We start from the raw sequence: 19,857 nt of genomic DNA, 5'->3' as shown, positions 1-19,857 counted from the left end.
GATGATATGTTAATTAAACGAAAGATTGCATACTTAACGACGAAGCTATTATCAACTTATACATACTAGGGTGCGCCAAAGAACTAATATCGAATTATTAGTTAAAGTAAACATATACTTGTATATGGAGAAAATAGTTTCTCTACTAGGACAATTTTTTGACTTAATTTCATAAGACAACGGTAAGTATTTAAAGTTTCTAATATACGCGTACAGCGTTTACCAATGGGAGTGACGTGATTTTGACAGCTCGTGGCAGCCATATTGGATGAAGATAATACTTTGAGTCAAAATCAAATGACAGCCATGTTAAATGCTGCACAACAAAGAATTTCAGACCGTTTGAAAGCTATGTGAAAGATGCAAAAGTGTGGAAAATGGGTGCCACATGAATTGAATGAAAGACAAACGGAAAACCGAAACAACTCTTGTGAAATTTCGCTTCAAAGACATCAAAGAAAATCGATTTTGCATCGAATAGCCACTGACAATGAAAAATGGATTTATTTTAAGAATTCCAGACAGAGAAAATCATGGGTTAATCCGGGACAATCATCCACTTCGACTGCAAAAACAGATTGATTCGGTAAGAAGACAATGCTTTGTGTTTAGTGGGATCAGAAGGGTGTGGTATGTCAGGAGCTTCTAAAACCTGGTGAACTGTTAATACTAATCGCTATAGACAACAAATGATCAATTTGAATCATGCATTGATCGAAAAACGACAGGAATGGACCAGAAGGTACAGCAAAGTAATTAAAGTGCCGCCGTATTTACCAGACTTGGCCTCTTCCGATTACCATTTGTTTTCATCGATGGATTAACTATAACATAGCATTTGAACGGTTTAGAATAAAGTGTATTATATCGCAGATTCTTGTAGATCATAAAATTTGCTACAAAATCTACCTGAGTGTGAATTCTTTTAATTGAAAAAATTTTGTATTTAGAAGCTTTGAAAATGTAATTTAATTGAGGTTTGCACCGCGACTTAATTGTGATATTAGTTTTATTTTTAGCTCACCCTATAGATCTTTTATGTAAATGCAACATTTTTTATTTTTTGTTTATTTTATTTAGATTTTTCATAAAAAAAAATAATGTAATATTTTATATTGTTTTTTTTTTTTTTTTTTAATATAAGCTTTAGACTCACCTTTTTATTATCCTTCCGTTTGAAACACGTGGCCGCACATAATCCCAACGTCGGTTCTACGAACTCCACTTGCTGCTCACATGTCGCCGCGAATTGCGTTCTTATCATATTCTCATATTGATGCATTTTATTAAGCTTTAAAGTATGTAAATATGTAAACGAACTACAGTCTGGTTTTTTTTTCAATCTAATAAAGCTAAGATAATTTAATCTTGTGAATACATTATATAGAACCGGAAGTATTTTACTTATACAGGGTGCGTTATATTTTTTGTCGGTATGTATGGTTCGAGATATTTTGAAAAATTCTCTGTGGTCAAAACTGCTGAAATTGTTGCGAAGCCAAATTGCCCAATTTGAGAAACAGAACATTTAATTGTTTATCACGTTTTTTCAATTAAAATGAAAAAATCGATATTGATGAAAATTACCTCATTATGTCCGCCCTTAACAGCTTGTAAAAGGGGTTTACAGGTTTCAACAACTCAACAGATTTGACTACCACTTGTTTAAAGAGATATTTTACAGCAAATTGTACACTAACAATCATTGGACCTTTAACGAAGCAAACATTCGTGCTCGCAAAAGTAAAACCTCGCAAAAGGAGATGATTTTAGTAAGGCGCCACGCGCCCAAATAAATATTTAAGGGTCAAATTAAGGACAAATATATATCTTAAAATAAAATAGAGTGCACGCTGTACATATGTATCTGCCTAAGTTTCTCACATAAAATAATACAATTTTGATCGATGACTGCTATAATGATCCAATCTAAACAATTTATTGCGTTGCCAAATTTCTTGTCAAATAAAAAAGTTTCTCAAGCAAGCACCTGATTTGAGCAGCGTCTTGGGGAGAATGGGACGCGGATCTACAATATCTCAAAAACTGACTTGTGTCTTCTATCATCAGCGAAATCACATTTCGGGTCCCACATAATTCGCATTTTATTGTTAGAATTTTATTCATTAGTTCATTCAGTGCAACGTGATCGTATGTGCCCGAAATGAGCCGAATTCATTTCCCAGCAAATGGTTGTCCGTTTGTTTTGGAAAAACTGAACACGTCGCCACCATACAACAAGAACAACGCAGAAAAGTAATTTACGAGTGATACACAAGCATTTTTGCCAGTTGCCTTTCAAGAAATCAGAAAAACTAAACATCAAAGATGGATCAGTCTTCACCACCACAATGGGAGCTCTCAGATATCGCCTAAATCAACTGCATTTTTGAGCACTTAAAACATCGATTTGTGGAGTGAAGCACCGAAATGCCTTGACTTGGTATTGAACGACTTGACACCTGAACAGGCGGTTGACGCGTTTAGAACACATGTTTTGGACATACCTCAATCAGAGTGAAAAGGTACATATACAGATTTTGATAGAGAATATTTTGAAAAATAATAAGGAGGTTTTCGATGATTAATATCTATTTTTGTTCTCTAATCTCGAAATTTAAAAGGCAACCTACGCAGGCGATGACCAATATCAAATGACTCGTGAAGTAAATGTCGAACGAGTGGTTTAGCTCGTTGGTCGGTATGGCCGCCAGTATGCCGGTGCAAGCCTTTTTAATGGCCTCTACGTCTCCATAATGCTTTCCTTTCATGGGCAAATGCATTTTTCCGAAAAGGAAGAAGTCGCACGGCGCCATATCAGGTGACTACGGGGCTGGTTAATGGTTAAAATGTGATTTTGGGTCAAATAATCGGTCACAATGATGTCCTCCGAATGTTGGATTCAAAGCAATTTTTGGTCGTCAGTCAAGTTTTACCAATTTTAAAACAAAATTTAATGTTTGCTCTTTGTTCGAAGCTCATTTTCGCACCGATAACACAAACATACTGACACTTAAAACGCAATAACTTTATTCCAATAGATGAAATGTCATGAAATTCTCACTGCACAATCGATAAAGATAGCAGATTCTAACGCATATAGATGGCGCCAACAGGGGGCGTCCTGTTTACTTTGGAACGCGCCTTGTAATGTATTTTGAAAGTAACCATAGGTTCAAAACTAACAAATTTCACCGACCGAAAACATCAATATTCGCCAGAAAAAACTTTCTGAAATACTAGCATGGAACAAATTTAGAAGAAATGGAAAGCTATTTAGTATTATATTTGTTACTTTTTATTTTTTTTTGTAATTTATTTTTGTTTTTAATTTATTGTTTTTTTTTTTATTTATATATTTTTTTAATTTCGGTGATGTCTTTTATTAAATAAAAATATCGTCATTTTTTGTAATGATTTTCATTGCCGTAACTCTTATGATTCTTTCCGAAATAAAATACCAATTTTGACAAATAATGTGCAGTTGAAAATTGCACAAAAAGGAAATCTCAATATAATTCAACAGAGTGTGTACAGTTTATTTTATTTTCGCGCTTGCAAGATCAAAGTGCATACTTTTTGACTTTCTGCCAAAGAAGCTAAAAAAAACTACTTTCGTAAGCAGCGAGTGCACAAAAAATAGATCAAGTGCACACAGTTTTAGCGGCGCTAACGATAAACAAATATAAGAACAAAAAAAGTTTACATAAATTATTTGTTCGAACACACCAAAGAACCGAAAAACAATTTATTGCTTCGAAAATGCAGTTGAACTGTTGGCTTGGCTTGCAAGCGAGAATATTGACGCAATTTTCACTTTTTGGTATTTCGAAATTGCATAACTATTTATAATATTTTCCAACTCACAATAATTTTATGCACTTTTTCAATTCGCAATGTGACCACAGCTAGTTAATTGCTTACACGTTTGTAAGCGTTGCGCGAGAAGTTCGCAACTGATGCTGCCTTATTATTTATTTAACTTTTAATTTAGCACTGACAAGTTGCTTGTGATTTCATTAGTACGCTTTCTTTTAATATTTTACCAAATTGTTATACTTTCTTTCGCACGCCACGCGCACCTAGCAACACCGCAGCATCGGCTAACGACTGATTTCCACAGCTTGCTTGCGGACCCTTAGCGCGCACATGGGTTGCAATGAATGATCGGCTGAACAGTTGGGGGAAGTGTTTGCACTTGGGGAGTGAAAAGCCCTACCGGTCGCTTCAATAAATACCGCTGCATTATTATATGCATATGTAGTACATATGTATGTATATATTATATATAAATAAAGAAATATAAATGCAAACTAGTGTATAAAATAGACTAAATAATTGAATAAAATGTAATGAATATTAATAAAATTTTGTAAAAAAAATTCTAATTGCTACTTAGAAATAAAAGGTTTAAAGTCTCCATCACCGGACGCTTCATAAATTAGTTTCTTTTTTTCTTTTTTTTTTATGCAGTAAACAGAGATGCACGTACATTTGTATATACAGTTGAGTTCACAATAATAGCAGTGACTTGAACATAATATATAAAATTAAATTGTTTAATAAAAAAAAAATAATTTTATTTAGATATTTTCCACAAATTTTTCATTTTATTTTTAAGTTTTTATAAATACCAAGTGAAACAAGAAAACGAAATATTTCAACCAAAATCCACAATAGTGTGGTGTTCAATATAATAGTGCAACACAAAACTCAATAAATCATATAATAAATAAAAAAAATTGCAAATTGTTATTGGTAGACATTCAAAGTATACATTTTCACAATTGTGGGATGTGACTAAACTTTTCAACTGAGAGGATCTGAATAAGTACATACGACGCTTCCTTATTTCTCTAGGATCTCGCTTCAGGATCTTTTTTAAGGCAACTGGAGTATGCGTCGATCAACTTCTCTAGTGTCTTTTGCTTTTTCGTCAACATGTTTCGGGTTAATGCTTGTTGTCCCGTCCTACACCATCATTTGATCAGAGCACCCGAGCGTTCTATTCGCAATACCATCGCCCATCGTGAGGTATTAAATATTGGATAATATTCGACCGTATAGACCACGTCCAGCGCGCAGCCGTAGCTGAGAGTGTATACGAAGACTATGGAGTGTCAATTCAGCACCGTTCGCAGTAACTCGGACTTGATTGTGCAAGAACTGAAACCGCCCGATCTTCTAAAGCGACATCGCTTCGCTCTATGGGCTCTTGAAATGTTCCAAAAAGATTCGACGTTTTCAAGCCAAATTTTGTTCAGCGATGAGACCCATTTCTGGCTTAATGGGTATGTAAACAAGCAAAATTGCCGCATTTGGGACGAAGAGCAACCTGAAGAGATTCAAGAACTGCCATTTCATCCGAAAAAAAGCAATGGTTTGATATGTTTTGTGGGCTGGTAGAATCATCGGTTCATATTTCTTAAAGAATGATGCCTGTGAGAACGCGACCGTTATCGCGTCATGATAACCGACTATTGGATGCCTGAAATCAGATTCGTAGCCGCGGCAAAAATTTGAAAGAGATAATCTTCAAAAAATAATTGTCAAAGAATGTTTTTTCGAATGATAATAAACATTTCCAATTGAATTTGAAGTTTCTGTGTTTATCTTTCAAAAAAGTAGGGAAGCTCGAAATGGATCATTGCCCACTTTTCAGTGTTTTACAGAATTTGTTTGACAAGAAATATTAGATACCACTTAGATATTTATTTGAATAGTGTTAATAGAGGGCGCTTTTTGTTTTACTCGCAAAACACCGTTACAAGTACTGCTAGAAGACTGCTTGGTGTTCATGTTCTGACATCACACATTTTTTGGATCAAGTGTTTTTCTCAATTATTTTGAACAAATCTGTATGTATATACATATTGATACATACAGTGAAACTTCTTTAATTTGAACATAGAAAAAAGGCAAATAATGAAATTAAATTAAATTAAATAAATATAATTTTACAAAATTCACCGACAACCAGAAATTATCTGAAATGCATGTACAGTTTCCACTCTCACCCGACAATTCATTTGCAAAAATTTCATAAATTAGTTTCAGTGATGAGTCTTACAATGGATATAAATCCGGATCTGCTTCGAATACATATACATATGTACGTCACTTTGATGCTCTCATTACAATTAATAATAGTAACTTAATTGTAACCAAACCAAAATTTGTGAAAAAAGATTGTCTAACAGTACCGAAAATAATTTACTAACAAAAAAAAACATTTAAAATAGTAATTTTTTCATTTCTCTGACTACACCAAACTAGTTCCACAAAAACATAATCTCTAAAAATTAATTTCTATACTTTTCTTGTAAACTAATATTATAAGCGATCAAATAACGACGTTTTACTGTAAATTCTGCCTTACCAAAATTTCTCTATATTTTTTTACTCACAATTAACACAGGAGAGAGCTTTCACGATGATCCACGATCGCACTCCGCTTCTAAATACATACTACATAAGTACATCGGCCTACATACATACATATGTACATGCGCACATATGTATGCACATATAAATATTGCAGAAGCATACAGCAACAGCCATTAAAAAAAAATTCTATGCAAATTCAAACGGAGTGCCAGAAATATACATACTTACATATGTACATGTTTGCGTCAGCGAGAGCAAATAGTTGCCCTTCACATTGACCATTAAATTATTATACCAATACACAATGCTTTTTCGACGGCGGCGGACCTTAGGGTGAGGGGTGTTACATAAGTGGAGTTCGCTGTGCATGCAAAGAGGTTGTCACGTTAGACATTTATTTAGTCTGTCGGTGTCGATTTTAGATAAGAAGGCGTATCCTGACCAAAGTTGCTCAGTGGACACTCCAGATTCTCGGGGCAATTCGAGCTCTTTGTCTGCAATGGATGGTGGTTTGACTTTAATTACAACATTCACTGACAGGAAGTCGGTGAAGCTGTTGATGGATCCACTGTGTATTACGGTCAGGGCGTTTCCTTGCATCCAAAGTATGGTCGGCTTACTGTTCGATGTTGTCGCGGTAATCAGGGAAAGACCTCTTGATGTGCCTAAGAAACAGCTCCGCTTCAAGCAGAACTTCAGAACTGGTTTCTACGAACACATCCAAGCATAAACTGCTTGGAGAGAAGTTTCATATTTCATTTGATTTCTTGACCGGAAGCATTGGAACATCGCTATATAAATGTACAAAAGGAGACATAATGAGCCATCTTGTCATAGTTCGGAATGCAATATTTTGACACATCTGAAGCTGCATTTCAGTACTTTCATGCCACCATATCGGTGTGACGTAGTTTATCACCGGCCATACCGACTACATTATTGCAAACAATGTTTCTTAGACCTTTCCCCAGGATTTGTCGGCTACCGACTTGAAAATTGGTTGTGGCTCTGTACATTTCCAATAATTGAGGTCATATGAGGAGTAAAGAAGCACAGTCTGTCAAATGTGACACCTAAAATCTTGGAGTTGTTGTCAGTCCGAATTAACGTCATCGACTGTGGTATTACGACCGTCTGTGCTCCTTCGTCTAGTTAGTACATATGGTCGCTGTGGATTTACTGGCGAGTGTAAAAAGCTTCTTGCAAAAAAAAAAAAAAGAAGCGAGAAAGGTCGACCGTGCTGTCGAAGGTGATGAATTGTTATTTCTACTTTACTCTCGGTTGAAAAGGACCTGGGGGATGTTCGATCAAGCATGTCACTGTACCAATATTGCGACACTGTTGTTTTGATGTGGCTGATATGTACTTATACAGGAACATTTTTGCGTCGAATGTGATGCTTTGCTATACTGCCGCAGTGATCAAGACTCGAAAATCCCCTGTATCTTAGTCCATTTATTCGACATAAAAAAAGAAAGATAGAATTTGTCATATTCATACATTTAAATTTTCAATCTATAGTAGTCTGAGATCATCATTGCTATTGTAATTGTGTATTTCTAAGCAAAAGATATGTGTTTTTTCAAAGATCAAATAAAATTTTGTATTAATAAACATATTTACTTGTTGGCTGAACATATTACTTACCTATGTATAATAAATGTATAAATTCCATTGAGCCTAAATGTATGCAAGTGAATTTGACTATTATTTATATTACATATTCATGACCGCCGATTTGAAAAAAAAAAGAAAAAAAATGTAATCGCACTATAGCAGAAAATTCTGAAGCTCCTTTGGAGTTCAATTTACCTTGCGTTTAATCGTATATATTTTTAATTTTTTTACTGTTTTACCCAAAGAGAATCCTTTTCATCGAGTTCAGTAATTTGCTTGATATGCTGGCGATCGTACGCCATTGAACGTTTGCTGGAGAAGGAAATATCCACTCACTCCTCAAAACACCTGCCACAGCACCCTGTAAATCGGTTTTAGGAATTTTAATGTACGCTTAGTTCTCCAAGTAGCTGTTAAGAGTCCCTCGCTTTGGCCGCAAACACAAAAACATATTTTATACAATATTTATTACAATACATTATTTTGTTTCATTCAAACCGTTATTTGTATATTAAAAATAATGATATCTCGCAGCTACAAAAATGATGTATTTAATTTTAAATAAATTGCAATAGTTAAATTAGTAAACCTAAATAGTGAAAAATAATCAGAAAAAAAACTAAATCTTCTTTATATTTGTATTTACTCCGAATTTAATGAGTAACTGACTAACGCTAGTAAAAAAGGATTTCTTTTATGATAGCAAATGCGCGTGTGGCTAAGTATTCATATGTTTCGTATGTATGTATGTTTGTAAGCATTGTAGTTAAAGTCTCTGTGTGGTTTGTTTTGGTGTATAATTGGCATTTCTATTTCTTATTGGTATGTTTTAAGCGGCGTATGGAAATAGTTAAAATATTTTTTTGTGTTTTTATTTAATTTATTTTCATTTCAGTTAAGCACACCAGTAAACAAACACAACTCACTTTCAAAATGTTATACTAAAGTTCCTCTTTCATTTATAGTTTTATAAAATTTAAGAACAGCTTAAAATGATGTATTTTTTTTTCTTTTGTTTTAGAAGGTAGATATATGTATGTATATATATATATTAAATTTTTTATTACAGAAAGAACGAAATCCATTAAAAAAATCATCCACCAACAAGATTATGTAAAGCAAATTACTGGTAAATAAACACAGCAATTAGGATCGTTTGTCTCACACACTTTTTCTGCAACGCTCTCAAGTAAGCACACAATTTGTAATATGTTTGTTTGTAATTGAAGTTTTTATGCAGAGAAATTATACAAATTATACTAAATACGTTGGTTGTTTAACTGTTAATTGTTTTCTTAAATTTGAATTTTTGTTTTTGCTTTTGATTAGGTATAGGATTACACCATTGACGCTATGCTTTGCTATATATAACCCAATTAGGAGTGCGAAGCACGTGTGAAGGAACGAGTGAATCGTCCATCATCACCTTTTTATATTTTTTAAGTGTTTTTCCTTTTTTAATGGTTTATAACCTACGCAAAATGTATGGTTTTGTGTGTGTAGTAGTAGTATATTGGGGGGCCTGCGGTCTGACTTTGCGTATAATTTCTGAAAAGGGTACTTTTTTCCACACACATTTCTCAATTGCGCTAAAACTTGTTAGCATTACGCAATAATGCATTGGGTGTGTGGAGCACAAAATTGAAAATTATCAAAAAGTATAATGAAAAGTATTTGCGTGCCTTTTCGTAACCATACCATTTAGCGCACACATACATATGTACATCATCGCATGTACACTTTCAACTTTCGTGTACGTGCATATTTTGTATCGAATTTATCAGTTTTATGACTTCGCCAATGCTACCACTCTCTATGCTGACACAACAAATATCGGCTCTCATCTCATCAAGTCTGTCTACACGTATAAATCAGTCTCTACTCTATGCTGTAATACACGCCGCTGCATCATACACTTTACGCTGTAACTGTATCTTAAACTTTTTGCTTAACGCTTTTTGCCTCTCTCCTGCGCACGCAGTTCTTAATGTTATATGGTATTCTTGCGTATTTTTTTATATGGTTTTATTGTTTTATCTCTGATTTATCTTTTAAATTTTCTTCTGAAGAATATATAATTTTAATTTAATTAATTAATTAATTATAAATGTAATAATAATAAGTAAGTTGATTTATGTGTTTTTGTTGTTGTATTTTATGAATCAATTTGTAATTTTATTCCTTTTCTTTATTTTTTTCCCCGCAGATATTTATTTTGCTTTCTGTGGCGTTTTTCTTCTCTCTTGTTTTACGCATAATTCTTGCTTACTCTTGAATTAATGCAGTGTTTTTTTATTGTTTTAATATTTTTTCATATTTTTTATTTGCTGAAGAAGAATTGTTTCACATTGTGGTTTTGGTTGCTTTTGCTGTTGTTGTTGCTTCTGCTATATATTTTTAAACCTTTACTTTGGAGCGCTATGCCATTGTAGTTGCTATTGTTGATTTTATTATATTGTTGTTGTTGGTCTTGATGATGTTATAGCAATCCTTCATTCTGTTGCCATTCTGGTTGCTATTGTTGCTGTTGTTACTAGTTGACGGATCGATAGTACGAACTGGAGCGCATCACATAGCATACTTTCTAGTCCACTCTCGTGCCAATTCATTATATTTTTCCCGATCGGTTTTATATATTCTTGCAATCTCTGGTACAAGCGGATCGTCTGGATTTGGATCACAGAGAAGAGAGCAAATCGATAGTAAAACTGTAAGAAATGATTAATGGAATTATCATTAATAAATTTATTTCAATTTGGAAAGTTACGAAGTGTATATCAACCTTTTGAAATAGTTAATGCTGGCGACCACTGAGATCTTAAAATGTCGAGGCAAATCGATCCGTTACTGTTAATGTTTGGATGGTATATACGCGTTGTAAAAGCCACTTTAGGCGGTTTGAAAGGATAATCTGTTGGAAAATGAATTGTTAAGAAAAACACGCCACCTTGGTACGGGCTGTCAGGCTGCAAAACGCAAAGAAATATTTGTAAGAAAATTATTATATTGCTTTAGTCACAGTCAGTGCTTTGTTCAACTGATGTGTATACAATTATTTTTATATTTTTTTGGGGATTTTCAGAAATCAGCAAACAAAATAATTAATAGATACTAAAAATAAGTGACCTTTCACTAATGCATAATGCGACCAGTTCGATAAAGTAAAGGTGGCATCTTTATTAAAATAGAAAGTTCGAAAAAGCATTACATATCTCACAGCTGCTGTTATGCAATAAAACGCAAAATTTACAGCGAAAAAAATTGAACAAAAATAATCAATTAGCTGGAACTCTCTTTGCAAATAATGATTTTTATATACTTTCTTGATGCCTTTTTTCAAATTTATTAGAATAAATAACGAAGAAGTTGCTTAAAATACACTTAAAGCTTCTATACGTTTTTCAATGCGGAGCGTCTAGTTTTATGCAAGAGCATCAGCAAGGCAAATTGCGCATCATCCCAATCATCTGATATTTTTTTCACTATTGTGCAACTCTGTGAAAACATATTGTTTCTTGAAGCATTAATTAGAGACAAACTTCAAAAATTTCTTAACATTAATTTTTTAATTAGGTTGATGCGACATATAAACAAGATCTTGATTTTAATTACTCAGTTTGTATGATAGCTATAAGGTAGTCCGATTTGAACAATAAGTTTGGAGATTATAGCCAAGGCTTGGATAAAAATCCATGGTAAATTTCGTGAGGATATTTTGACAAGGAAAAACGTTTGTTTCATATAAGAGCTCATGACAAGATCAGTTCAGTTCAGTTTGTACGACAGCTAAGTAACATGATATCGATGAAACGGACAAAGAAGCAGCTTCGTGGGCAGAGAAGTACGTGCTTAAAAACTTAGGTTGATATATCAAAGACTGATAGATTTGTAGACGTATACGCGCGCGGACGGACCAGTTCTCAAAATTTCTTCTTGAATGGTTTTTGCCGTTGTAGCTCGTCACGCTAATCATTTATATAATACTTTGAAGGGCCTCCGACTTTTCTTTCTGGGTGTTGCGAACTACGTGGCAAACTTAAGATACTCTGTACACCCCGTACAAAAAAACCATTACATATGCAAATTCTTACCGGTCCCATTATTGTAGCTTGCCAGTGAAATACTGAAAAAGAAAAGAAAAAATTGTGATTAATTTTATTTAGAATAAGTAAAATACATAGATAAGCGATTGCCTGAGAATTAAAAACAACTATCGGAAACTACTGAATCGTATATTACAATGACTAAAAACAAACATGAATCTTGTGTTTGATACAAACATTTATAAATATATCTTTCTTATCTCTATCTACAAGCAAAAAAAACTATAGAAAAATACATACATACATATGTATGTAAGTGGAAGAATCTTGAACAGAAACTCAGAGCACCTTAAACGTCTTTAAAGTCCTTGTGAAATATTACAAATATACACACTCTTTTAATTATTTACAGATTTCGATTTATTATTAAGTGGCATTTTATCTTTTACAGCTCATTTCGTTTCACTTGCACATATTCAAGCAACTTATTCACTTTTAGCAAATTATCACTACCGGTATATTATATCGTATTTGTATATGCATACTGAAATTAATTGATCGCACTGTTCGAAAGCATAACAGCTGCTCAGTGCTGAGTACACTAACAACTGCTGTTGGTACAACAGCTGTCACACAACCCCCACAAAGTGTACAATATCTTTCTACCCAGATCCAATAAATTCGAAACAACCTCCATTACTCCACGGCCAACACTACCCTACATTTATGAACACCCGCACAGCACAAATGCACCTAGCCACGGATAAACCAAACGACACGCTGTTCTCAATGCGGTCGCTCTGCTGCTACCAAAAAAGCGCTGGCGTTGCAGCAAGCAGCATTTATGCAGTTGCTGCGACTTCATTTGAATTTATTCGACTGCAACCGACACCCACCCGTAATGGTCTACTATAAAGTCTCATTGCCACCGACCCGACAAAACGAAGCTTCGCAGTTGAAGTGGAGTGCAGCACTGTGGAGTTTAGCAAGCAGTTTTTTTTATTTCGATTGCAATGGGGATGGTAGCGTTATACAAAATCAACGATGCAGATGGTTGCTTGGTTGGTGGGTTGAAAGGTAACTCTTGGTGTGGTTCACATTGAAATTTTAATGGGTGTAGACAAGCAGTGAGAATTGCTATATTGTGCTACATACATGGAATGTTATGCCCCAAACATTCAAATAGTAGTACCATATGTACATATGTAGTTAGATGCAGCGTGGTGGTAGTAGTATACAATAAATATTACTCTTTGGTGTTATGGAAAATGAATGCCGTCTTTGTTAAACGTGTATACATACATTTGAATATAATATATGTCTATAGCCAGTAAGTATTGACCATTATTTTTTATATTTTGTTTCTAACTTATCTATATTGTAACTATTAAGGTAATTATTCCGTAACCTATAATAAATTAATGAGCAATTTAAATGGCAATGAAGATGCGTAATCGTCATGAGAGCAATCTGAATTGGAAAACCCCCACAATTAGAATTATTACTTTGCAAAATTTTAATTTGTTTAAAATAAAACAAAAACCTTTGTTTGTATGATAGTGCGGAACAGTCTTAGGGATTTATAATTATAAGAATTGAAATGTTAGCGCTACCACATTTGATGCTTTCTTGTTTTAATTAGAAATATGTAAAGCAAACACATACATATGTATGAGTATCAGAAAAAACGTAACCTTCCGCATTATTAACACCCTTAGCAGGAGCATATTTTATAACAAAAAAAAGAGTATAAATGGGAGCTATGTATTGTATATCTATATCTTGTGGCCTATGCGAAATTTCGTGAAGATACCTTGACAAATAAAAAAGTTACCTATACAAGGACGCGAGTTTGATCGACCGTGTTCCGTGTTCCGATCTTCACAACATGATCTTAGATTTTACCTATGCTTTACATAATACTTATTCGAAATTTCGTGACGATACCGTCGTTCCCAGGACAGTCGGTTCCAAATATCCGGAACGGAACCGGATTCTTTGTCCGGCCAAGGGCTGTCAACTCGTCACCATTTCACGAAATTACTTCAGGAATGTTTTCTGTTGCAACAAGAACAACATCATTCATAAATAAATTTTATAAAGTCTCTGACGTTTTCTCTTTAAGACGTTGAATTTTTCACAAATATTTCATAATTAATAATATATTAGCAAACAACAAAGTGTAAACAAATTAAATAAACTTAATTTATACATATAAGTATGTATATGTGGTAAACACAATAATCACATTATACTTACAATCATCGCCGACTGGTCCAGCTGAACATTGTGCAGGTGGATCTCTGCCCAGATCTTGTAGTTCCTAAAAATATATTGCAAAATCAATAACAATTCATACATATTGGCTGAAATTATTCTAAATTTAAATGCATTTTAGGCAAGATTTAATTGCGAAATTGTTTTTAATTTTCAATCATTGTTTGAATTTCCAAGAACACCGTAAAGTAGTTTATAAAAATGTAATATTTGTCATGTGCACGAAAAAAATTTCCCAAGTGTACACAGGTAGCCAAGCGTAAAGTGAACAAAACCAGCGCAATTTTGCATTTATGCCAACAGTATAAACAGAATAAAAATATGGTTAAAAAAAAATAATCACAACGTAAAGTTCGTTGGCCCTTTCCAAATTCTGGCAAAGTGTATATGTTGGAAACATTGTATTAAGCAGAAGAAAAACAGGAGACGACAACGGCCGACACAAATGGTCATTTTATATAGACAACGCAGAGTGTAATGTACACGCGTTTGTACGCACACCAATTAACGTTTAGGCTTTACTGCTGGTATTGCTTTCCAAAATGGAAAATAAAAAATAGTAATAAATAAAACAAAAGTTATGTTACGGCGACTGAATCAAAGGTTATACATTAATATTCACAACTAACTGCAGTTGATGAGATTAACCCAAAGTAGTTTCTATGTTACACACATTTATTAGAAGGCGAAAGAATTTATTCCATTATCAATACGACAAGCAGCAACATCATCGAGCTAAAAGTTAGAAATGCGCGTGTATACTGTCAAAATGCCATAAGGCTAGCAACAAAAAGCCTGCGACACCGCATATATGTTTTGAGGAAACTAAGAAAACAGAATTTTATAAATACATATGTATATAAAAATAAATTGGCTAACGGAGTGGCTGGCAAATGTCGCCTGAATATAGATTGCTCTTGTTGAGCGATGAGAAACAGTTGCATAGGTATAAACTTTACAAAACTAATATCGGGCGATTTTTAAGAGCTTGATAACTTTTAAAAAAAAAAAACACATAAAATTTGCAAAATCTCATCGGTTCTTTATTTGAAACGTTAGATTGGTTCATGACATTTACTTTTTGAAGATAATTTCATTTAAATGTTGACCGCGGCTGCGTCTTAGGTGGTCCATCTTGAAAGTCCAATTTTGGGCAACTTTTTTTCTGAGCATATTTCCTTGGCCGGAATAGCCCGAATTTCAAACAAGAGGAATATTAGAACTTTAGTTTTGCAGTCAACAATTACACAATATTGGGACTTTTTTTTTAGGTAGCATTAGCTTTTACCAAAAATTACTTTAATTGCCGGTAACTGCTCTTATTTCGCTCACCATAATTTTTTAGTTACGAACGGGAAAATTTTTCACAACGTAAACAGTTGAGGTTGGCGTATGGTCTGCATGACTCATGTACAGCTCCAATTGCATTGTTGGTGTGGATCAAAGCATTGTCTTGGCAATGGTGACTGCAAAGTTTTTGACGCAGACAGCGACTCAATCGTTTTGTTCCGCGTACGTTTACGTGAGTTTAAGCACATACATACATAGTATATAGATATTTTAAAGATCTTGAACAGAGGGAAAATAAAGCAAAGGAAGCAGATTGTTTTGGACACAAAAAAAAAAAACTTACGACTTTTCCTTATGCACCTGAAATAACAGGTAAGCTGAAAAAAAAAATGTAGGACATTAATTCACTTATGTTGCTTTGTAAATAAATTTTATAAAGCACGTTTTTTTTAATTATTACTCTGTTTGCTCTGCTAAATAATGATACAAATACATTTTATGTTTATATAAATTGTCCAATACATTTATTTCCTATCAGTGAATCACCGAACCCAATAATATTCACATTTAATATTTAATATATTTCCCTTTTATATCAGCAAAAACCTAACAAATAAAAATGGGTATATATACAAAAGCTCCCTTTCATTATTTCCAATTGGTCATTTTCAACTCTTATTTAGATTTTTAAATAAGCAAAGAATTCCCAGTTTCATTTACAAATTCAATGGCCATGACGATGACGGAAACAGCGACGCCACCGTCGCGTTTAGCAGATACGTCGCTGTAAACAGCTACGTACGAAAAAGTAGCAAAGCAAAAACAGCGGACTATAGTCATTGAAATGGATAAAATAGAAAACAGTGTTGCTTTAAGGTTATGAGTGTAAATAATTCCTCTTTAATTTATATATAATTTAATAGCGTATAAGCAAAACGGAAAAACATTCATTTTTATGTAACTAAAAATTGGTACTTTTTGGAACCAAATAAAAAATATGCTGAATTTTACAAATTTATCAATGCAGCAATACGGTTGAAAAGCAAATTAAAAACAAACACTAATGTAATAATGTCTTTAAGAAAGTTTAAGCCATATCTAAAAACAAAGCTCAAGCGGAAAATATGGTTGTAACAAATAAAATACATAAGTATGTAAAACCTAACGAATTTGTAGACGGCAGACAAAAACAGAATCCGGCAAGTCAAACAGCAGAAGGCAACACTGTTGCAAACGATAGTACACGAAGTCGAAACACTGTGGAGACGATTAGACATCAACTACGTTAACGTCGCAGTAAACTGCATACTACAATTTCATATACGCCGACTGCAATATCGCAAAATTTATATGTTTAATTGGAATAAATACTCCAAAATAGATGCAACTCTTTAATTAAAAAAACGGTATAAAATCAAATTACTTATACAAATTATACCAATATAGCAACTTTTAGCGTTCATTAGTCTGGTATGTAGTGAGCAGCAGCAACGGAGCAGCGCTGCGACAGAAGCGTCGTCACGATTGGAGTGAATCGAATATTCCGATATAGTGAATTTCATGTGAGGAAAAGAAATGGAAAGTACCATCAGCGCTACTACGACCGCGCTGCTACTGAACTATTTCCTTCTTGTTTCCATATTTATCTCGAAGGTTTTTGTTTCCTTTTTGTTAACTTTTTATGCGGCTGACTGGAAGAAAGGATATAAAGAATATTGGATATACCGAAGGGCAAAACCAACAAATAACTTTTAGGAGGGGTATATGTACAAAACTTTTTTATACCATTTCAGTTATAAATTAAAATCTGAACAAGCATTTAAAATGTTTAATAATCATGCTATTTGTGTTAAAAGTAAGGTTAGAAATATGCTGGATTTTTAATTGCCGATTAGCGATGCTCAGGCATATAAATTACTATGTATACTAACGAATTGAGTAACAAATCCAGATCACATCGTGCAAACGTACATATAACAAAACTATATCACAATTAGACTGTAGTATTATGCACAACAATAATCTGAAACTTATTTACATATAAAGTAATTCTTTACGGTATTCTAAATTATTTGCACTTTAAAATTCACTAGTTTTTAATTGTTTTTATATCACGGAGAAACACTAAAGTTCAACAATGACATCGATGTTCAATATCAACCAGTCAGTCTGAAAGTTAAGTTCCCTCATACGCCAATATTTACCGGAAAGTTTAGTTCTTGTTACCTCAAAATGACAACCGCTCAATACTTCTGCATAATTTAATTTACATAGTACGTTTGCAATTTAAAATTTCTTTTCTCTAATTTTCCTGTCAGTAAATTGTCACAATGAACATGAGACGTCGTGGTCGTTGCTATCGCTAGCACTGTCGGTGCTTCGTCGCCCATTTTCGATCAATTCTTCCCCGTCATTTCTTCTGCTGGCTCATCGTTTCACGTTATTTCTTGCATAAAGAAGTTTCGCACCATGCCCTAAAATGCATTTCAATTGCTGCCTATATATTTAACGTATTAAACATACCTTATTAATTCTTTTTAACGCCATTTTGTTGAAATTTTATTTTTAATGTGTGTGTGGAGCGTAGCGCACAAACTAAATTTCTATTAAAAAAAAGAAAATTTTCCTTCTTTGCCGTTTAAAGCCCACGAGTACGACGAATTCAATTCTCGCAGCAATCGCACTGAATTTTTGTCTCGACGAACTACCACGACCAATCAGACCGAATAATTACGAAGACCAAAACTACCAGACTCGATTCACTTCGGCACTCGTCTGCAACAAAGTCGATTAAGCGGTGCGGCTACTAACTATATCCGTCCCTTATGAGGACACCTGTAGTGTGACTAGCGCAACTACAACTACTTATGGTCGCACTTGGTCAATGGTGCGCGGAAGCAAGACAAAACTCAACGTCTAGTCGCTTTTATTTTTGACAGCCGGAATTTAAGCAATTCGGCGAAATATTTTTCGCACACTTTTACACTTTTTCGCTTATTAGATTCTGTAACTCGATTTCAATGTCTGATGCGTTTTTCTTATTATCGTTTTTCACAACTTTTGAAAGCCACACAAACCGATTTACTCGATTCACAGTTTTCCTGAAAAACTAAAAGAAAAATATTCCGCCTACTTTAAAGGCATTCACCAAGCTAATGAGTTTCTTGAGGTGAAATCTGAATATACACAAGGGTTACCTCCAACCGAATGGCAATCGTCGTTAACGCGGCTCGCAGAGTTTCGCTTCTTTGTGACTTTGCTAATATTTTTCCAATTGGTGTCAACGAAGATTTCAAATGGAACTATGGCGGCAGACTCACACGTTCTACACTTACTTTAGAATTTATGTTTTAATGTACCATAGATATTTGTTTAAAGCGAACTCAATAGATAGAAAACTTTAATAAATTTATTATGCTGGTCATTTGAATTTATATCCGAAAGTTTCACTATTTTCACTAAAATTTGTATTGGATTTGTCACGCAGGAAAGTTCTATTCTCCTGTTTCACTCGCACGTATTAGGTTGAAAGAAGGGTTAGATTAATGTATAAGTGAAATAAAGGTAGCCTTTATGGACTTCGGTCGATAATGTAGTTTCAGAAAACAAAACAGGGGTCAAATAAGAATTTCAACCACGTTGATATGCAAAAATTAAATAATTTATATTTATGAAATGTATCTTTATTTATAAAAAAAAGAAATATTTTGAATACCTAAGATTAATATTGCAATAAATTTATTTTTAAAATATGGCTACATTAATGCTGTATACCTTTTCTTATCTTTCAAAAAAGTATGAAACGGTTTTATTTTATGAATCCTTTTACTTTTAACAGATATTCATAACTATGGTCCGCTTTAAAAAAAAGATGTTTAAATGATGTGCTTTGCGTTATACAACAATGTTTCCATGTAGAAGATATAACATACATTTTAAAGGTATTTTAATTACCGTATTCCTAAAAAAAAATCTTTCATTCTTCCCATATTTCCAAAAGTTATATCAAACAAAATGTTTCAAGTTTTCTTAACATTTATTTATAAAAAATAAATAAAAACAATTTATATTACAAAAATATTCCAAATATAGTTCTCAGTTTAATATCAACTTAATATTAAGCATGATGTTTGAACTACATTATCTACCACCCCATAAAGTCTTAAAATTTGTATTTTAGTGTATTAATCTAATGTTGTTCCTATAATAAATAACTAGTGTTACTGAAAAAAGAAATTAAATA

At 33.5% G+C, this 19,857-nt stretch overlaps 2 protein-coding genes across 6 annotated transcripts in view; both read right to left on the bottom strand.

The window, feature by feature from the left end:
• The window catches only part of LOC120772294 (progestin and adipoQ receptor family member 3), a 29,064-nt gene extending 21,001 nt beyond the window's left edge, over nt 1–8,063 (bottom strand). The window contains exons 1-2 of one of the 2 annotated variants that reach the window (XM_040100815.1): nt 8,035–8,063; nt 1,157–1,291 (exon numbers count right to left, since the gene is read on the bottom strand). In XM_040100815.1, the coding sequence (XP_039956749.1) occupies nt 1,157–1,282 (126 nt within the window). In that variant the 5' untranslated portion in view covers nt 1,283–1,291; nt 8,035–8,063. Of the gene's footprint in view, nt 1–1,156; nt 1,292–3,867; nt 4,135–8,034 lie in introns of those variants that run through there. The other variant, XM_040100806.1, reaches the window with a different exon arrangement.
• Nucleotides 8,064–10,206: 2,143 nt separating this feature from the next.
• Nucleotides 10,207–19,079, bottom strand: LOC120774903 (ubiquitin-conjugating enzyme E2-17 kDa). 4 transcript variants are annotated; one of them, XM_040104783.1, is made up of 6 exons: nt 18,812–19,079; nt 18,138–18,746; nt 14,307–14,370; nt 12,096–12,127; nt 10,787–10,970; nt 10,207–10,712 (listed from the first exon to the last, which is right to left on the bottom strand). In XM_040104783.1, the coding sequence occupies exons 2-6, from the start codon at nt 18,159–18,161 to the stop codon at nt 10,573–10,575; spliced, it is 444 nt and encodes a 147-aa protein (XP_039960717.1). In that variant the 5' UTR covers nt 18,162–18,746; nt 18,812–19,079; the 3' UTR covers nt 10,207–10,572. The 4 variants fall into 4 exon arrangements, with proteins under 4 accessions (XP_039960717.1, XP_039960726.1, XP_039960709.1 ...); XM_040104792.1 differs by having other exon boundaries at nt 18,138–18,723; XM_040104775.1 differs by lacking the exon at nt 18,812–19,079 and having other exon boundaries at nt 18,138–18,774.
• Between the last annotated feature and the right edge of the window lie 778 nt (nt 19,080–19,857).

Source organism: Bactrocera tryoni, chromosome 1 (genome assembly GCF_016617805.1).
Source record: "Bactrocera tryoni isolate S06 chromosome 1, CSIRO_BtryS06_freeze2, whole genome shotgun sequence".
Lineage (NCBI taxonomy): Eukaryota > Metazoa > Arthropoda > Insecta > Diptera > Tephritidae > Bactrocera > Bactrocera tryoni.
This window is presented reverse-complemented; position numbering and strand designations above follow the sequence as displayed.

Coding starts and splice junctions, on each gene's coding strand:
- LOC120774903 (XM_040104783.1), bottom strand. CDS start 18,161: ATGGCGTTAAAAAGAATTAATAAG. Junction 14,371..18,137: donor CGTTAAAAAGAATTAATAAG/GTATGTTTAATA, acceptor ATATATTTTTAG/GAACTACAAGATCTGGGCAG. Junction 12,128..14,306: donor TGGACCAGTCGGCGATGATT/GTAAGTATAATG, acceptor TTTCTTTTTCAG/TATTTCACTGGCAAGCTACA.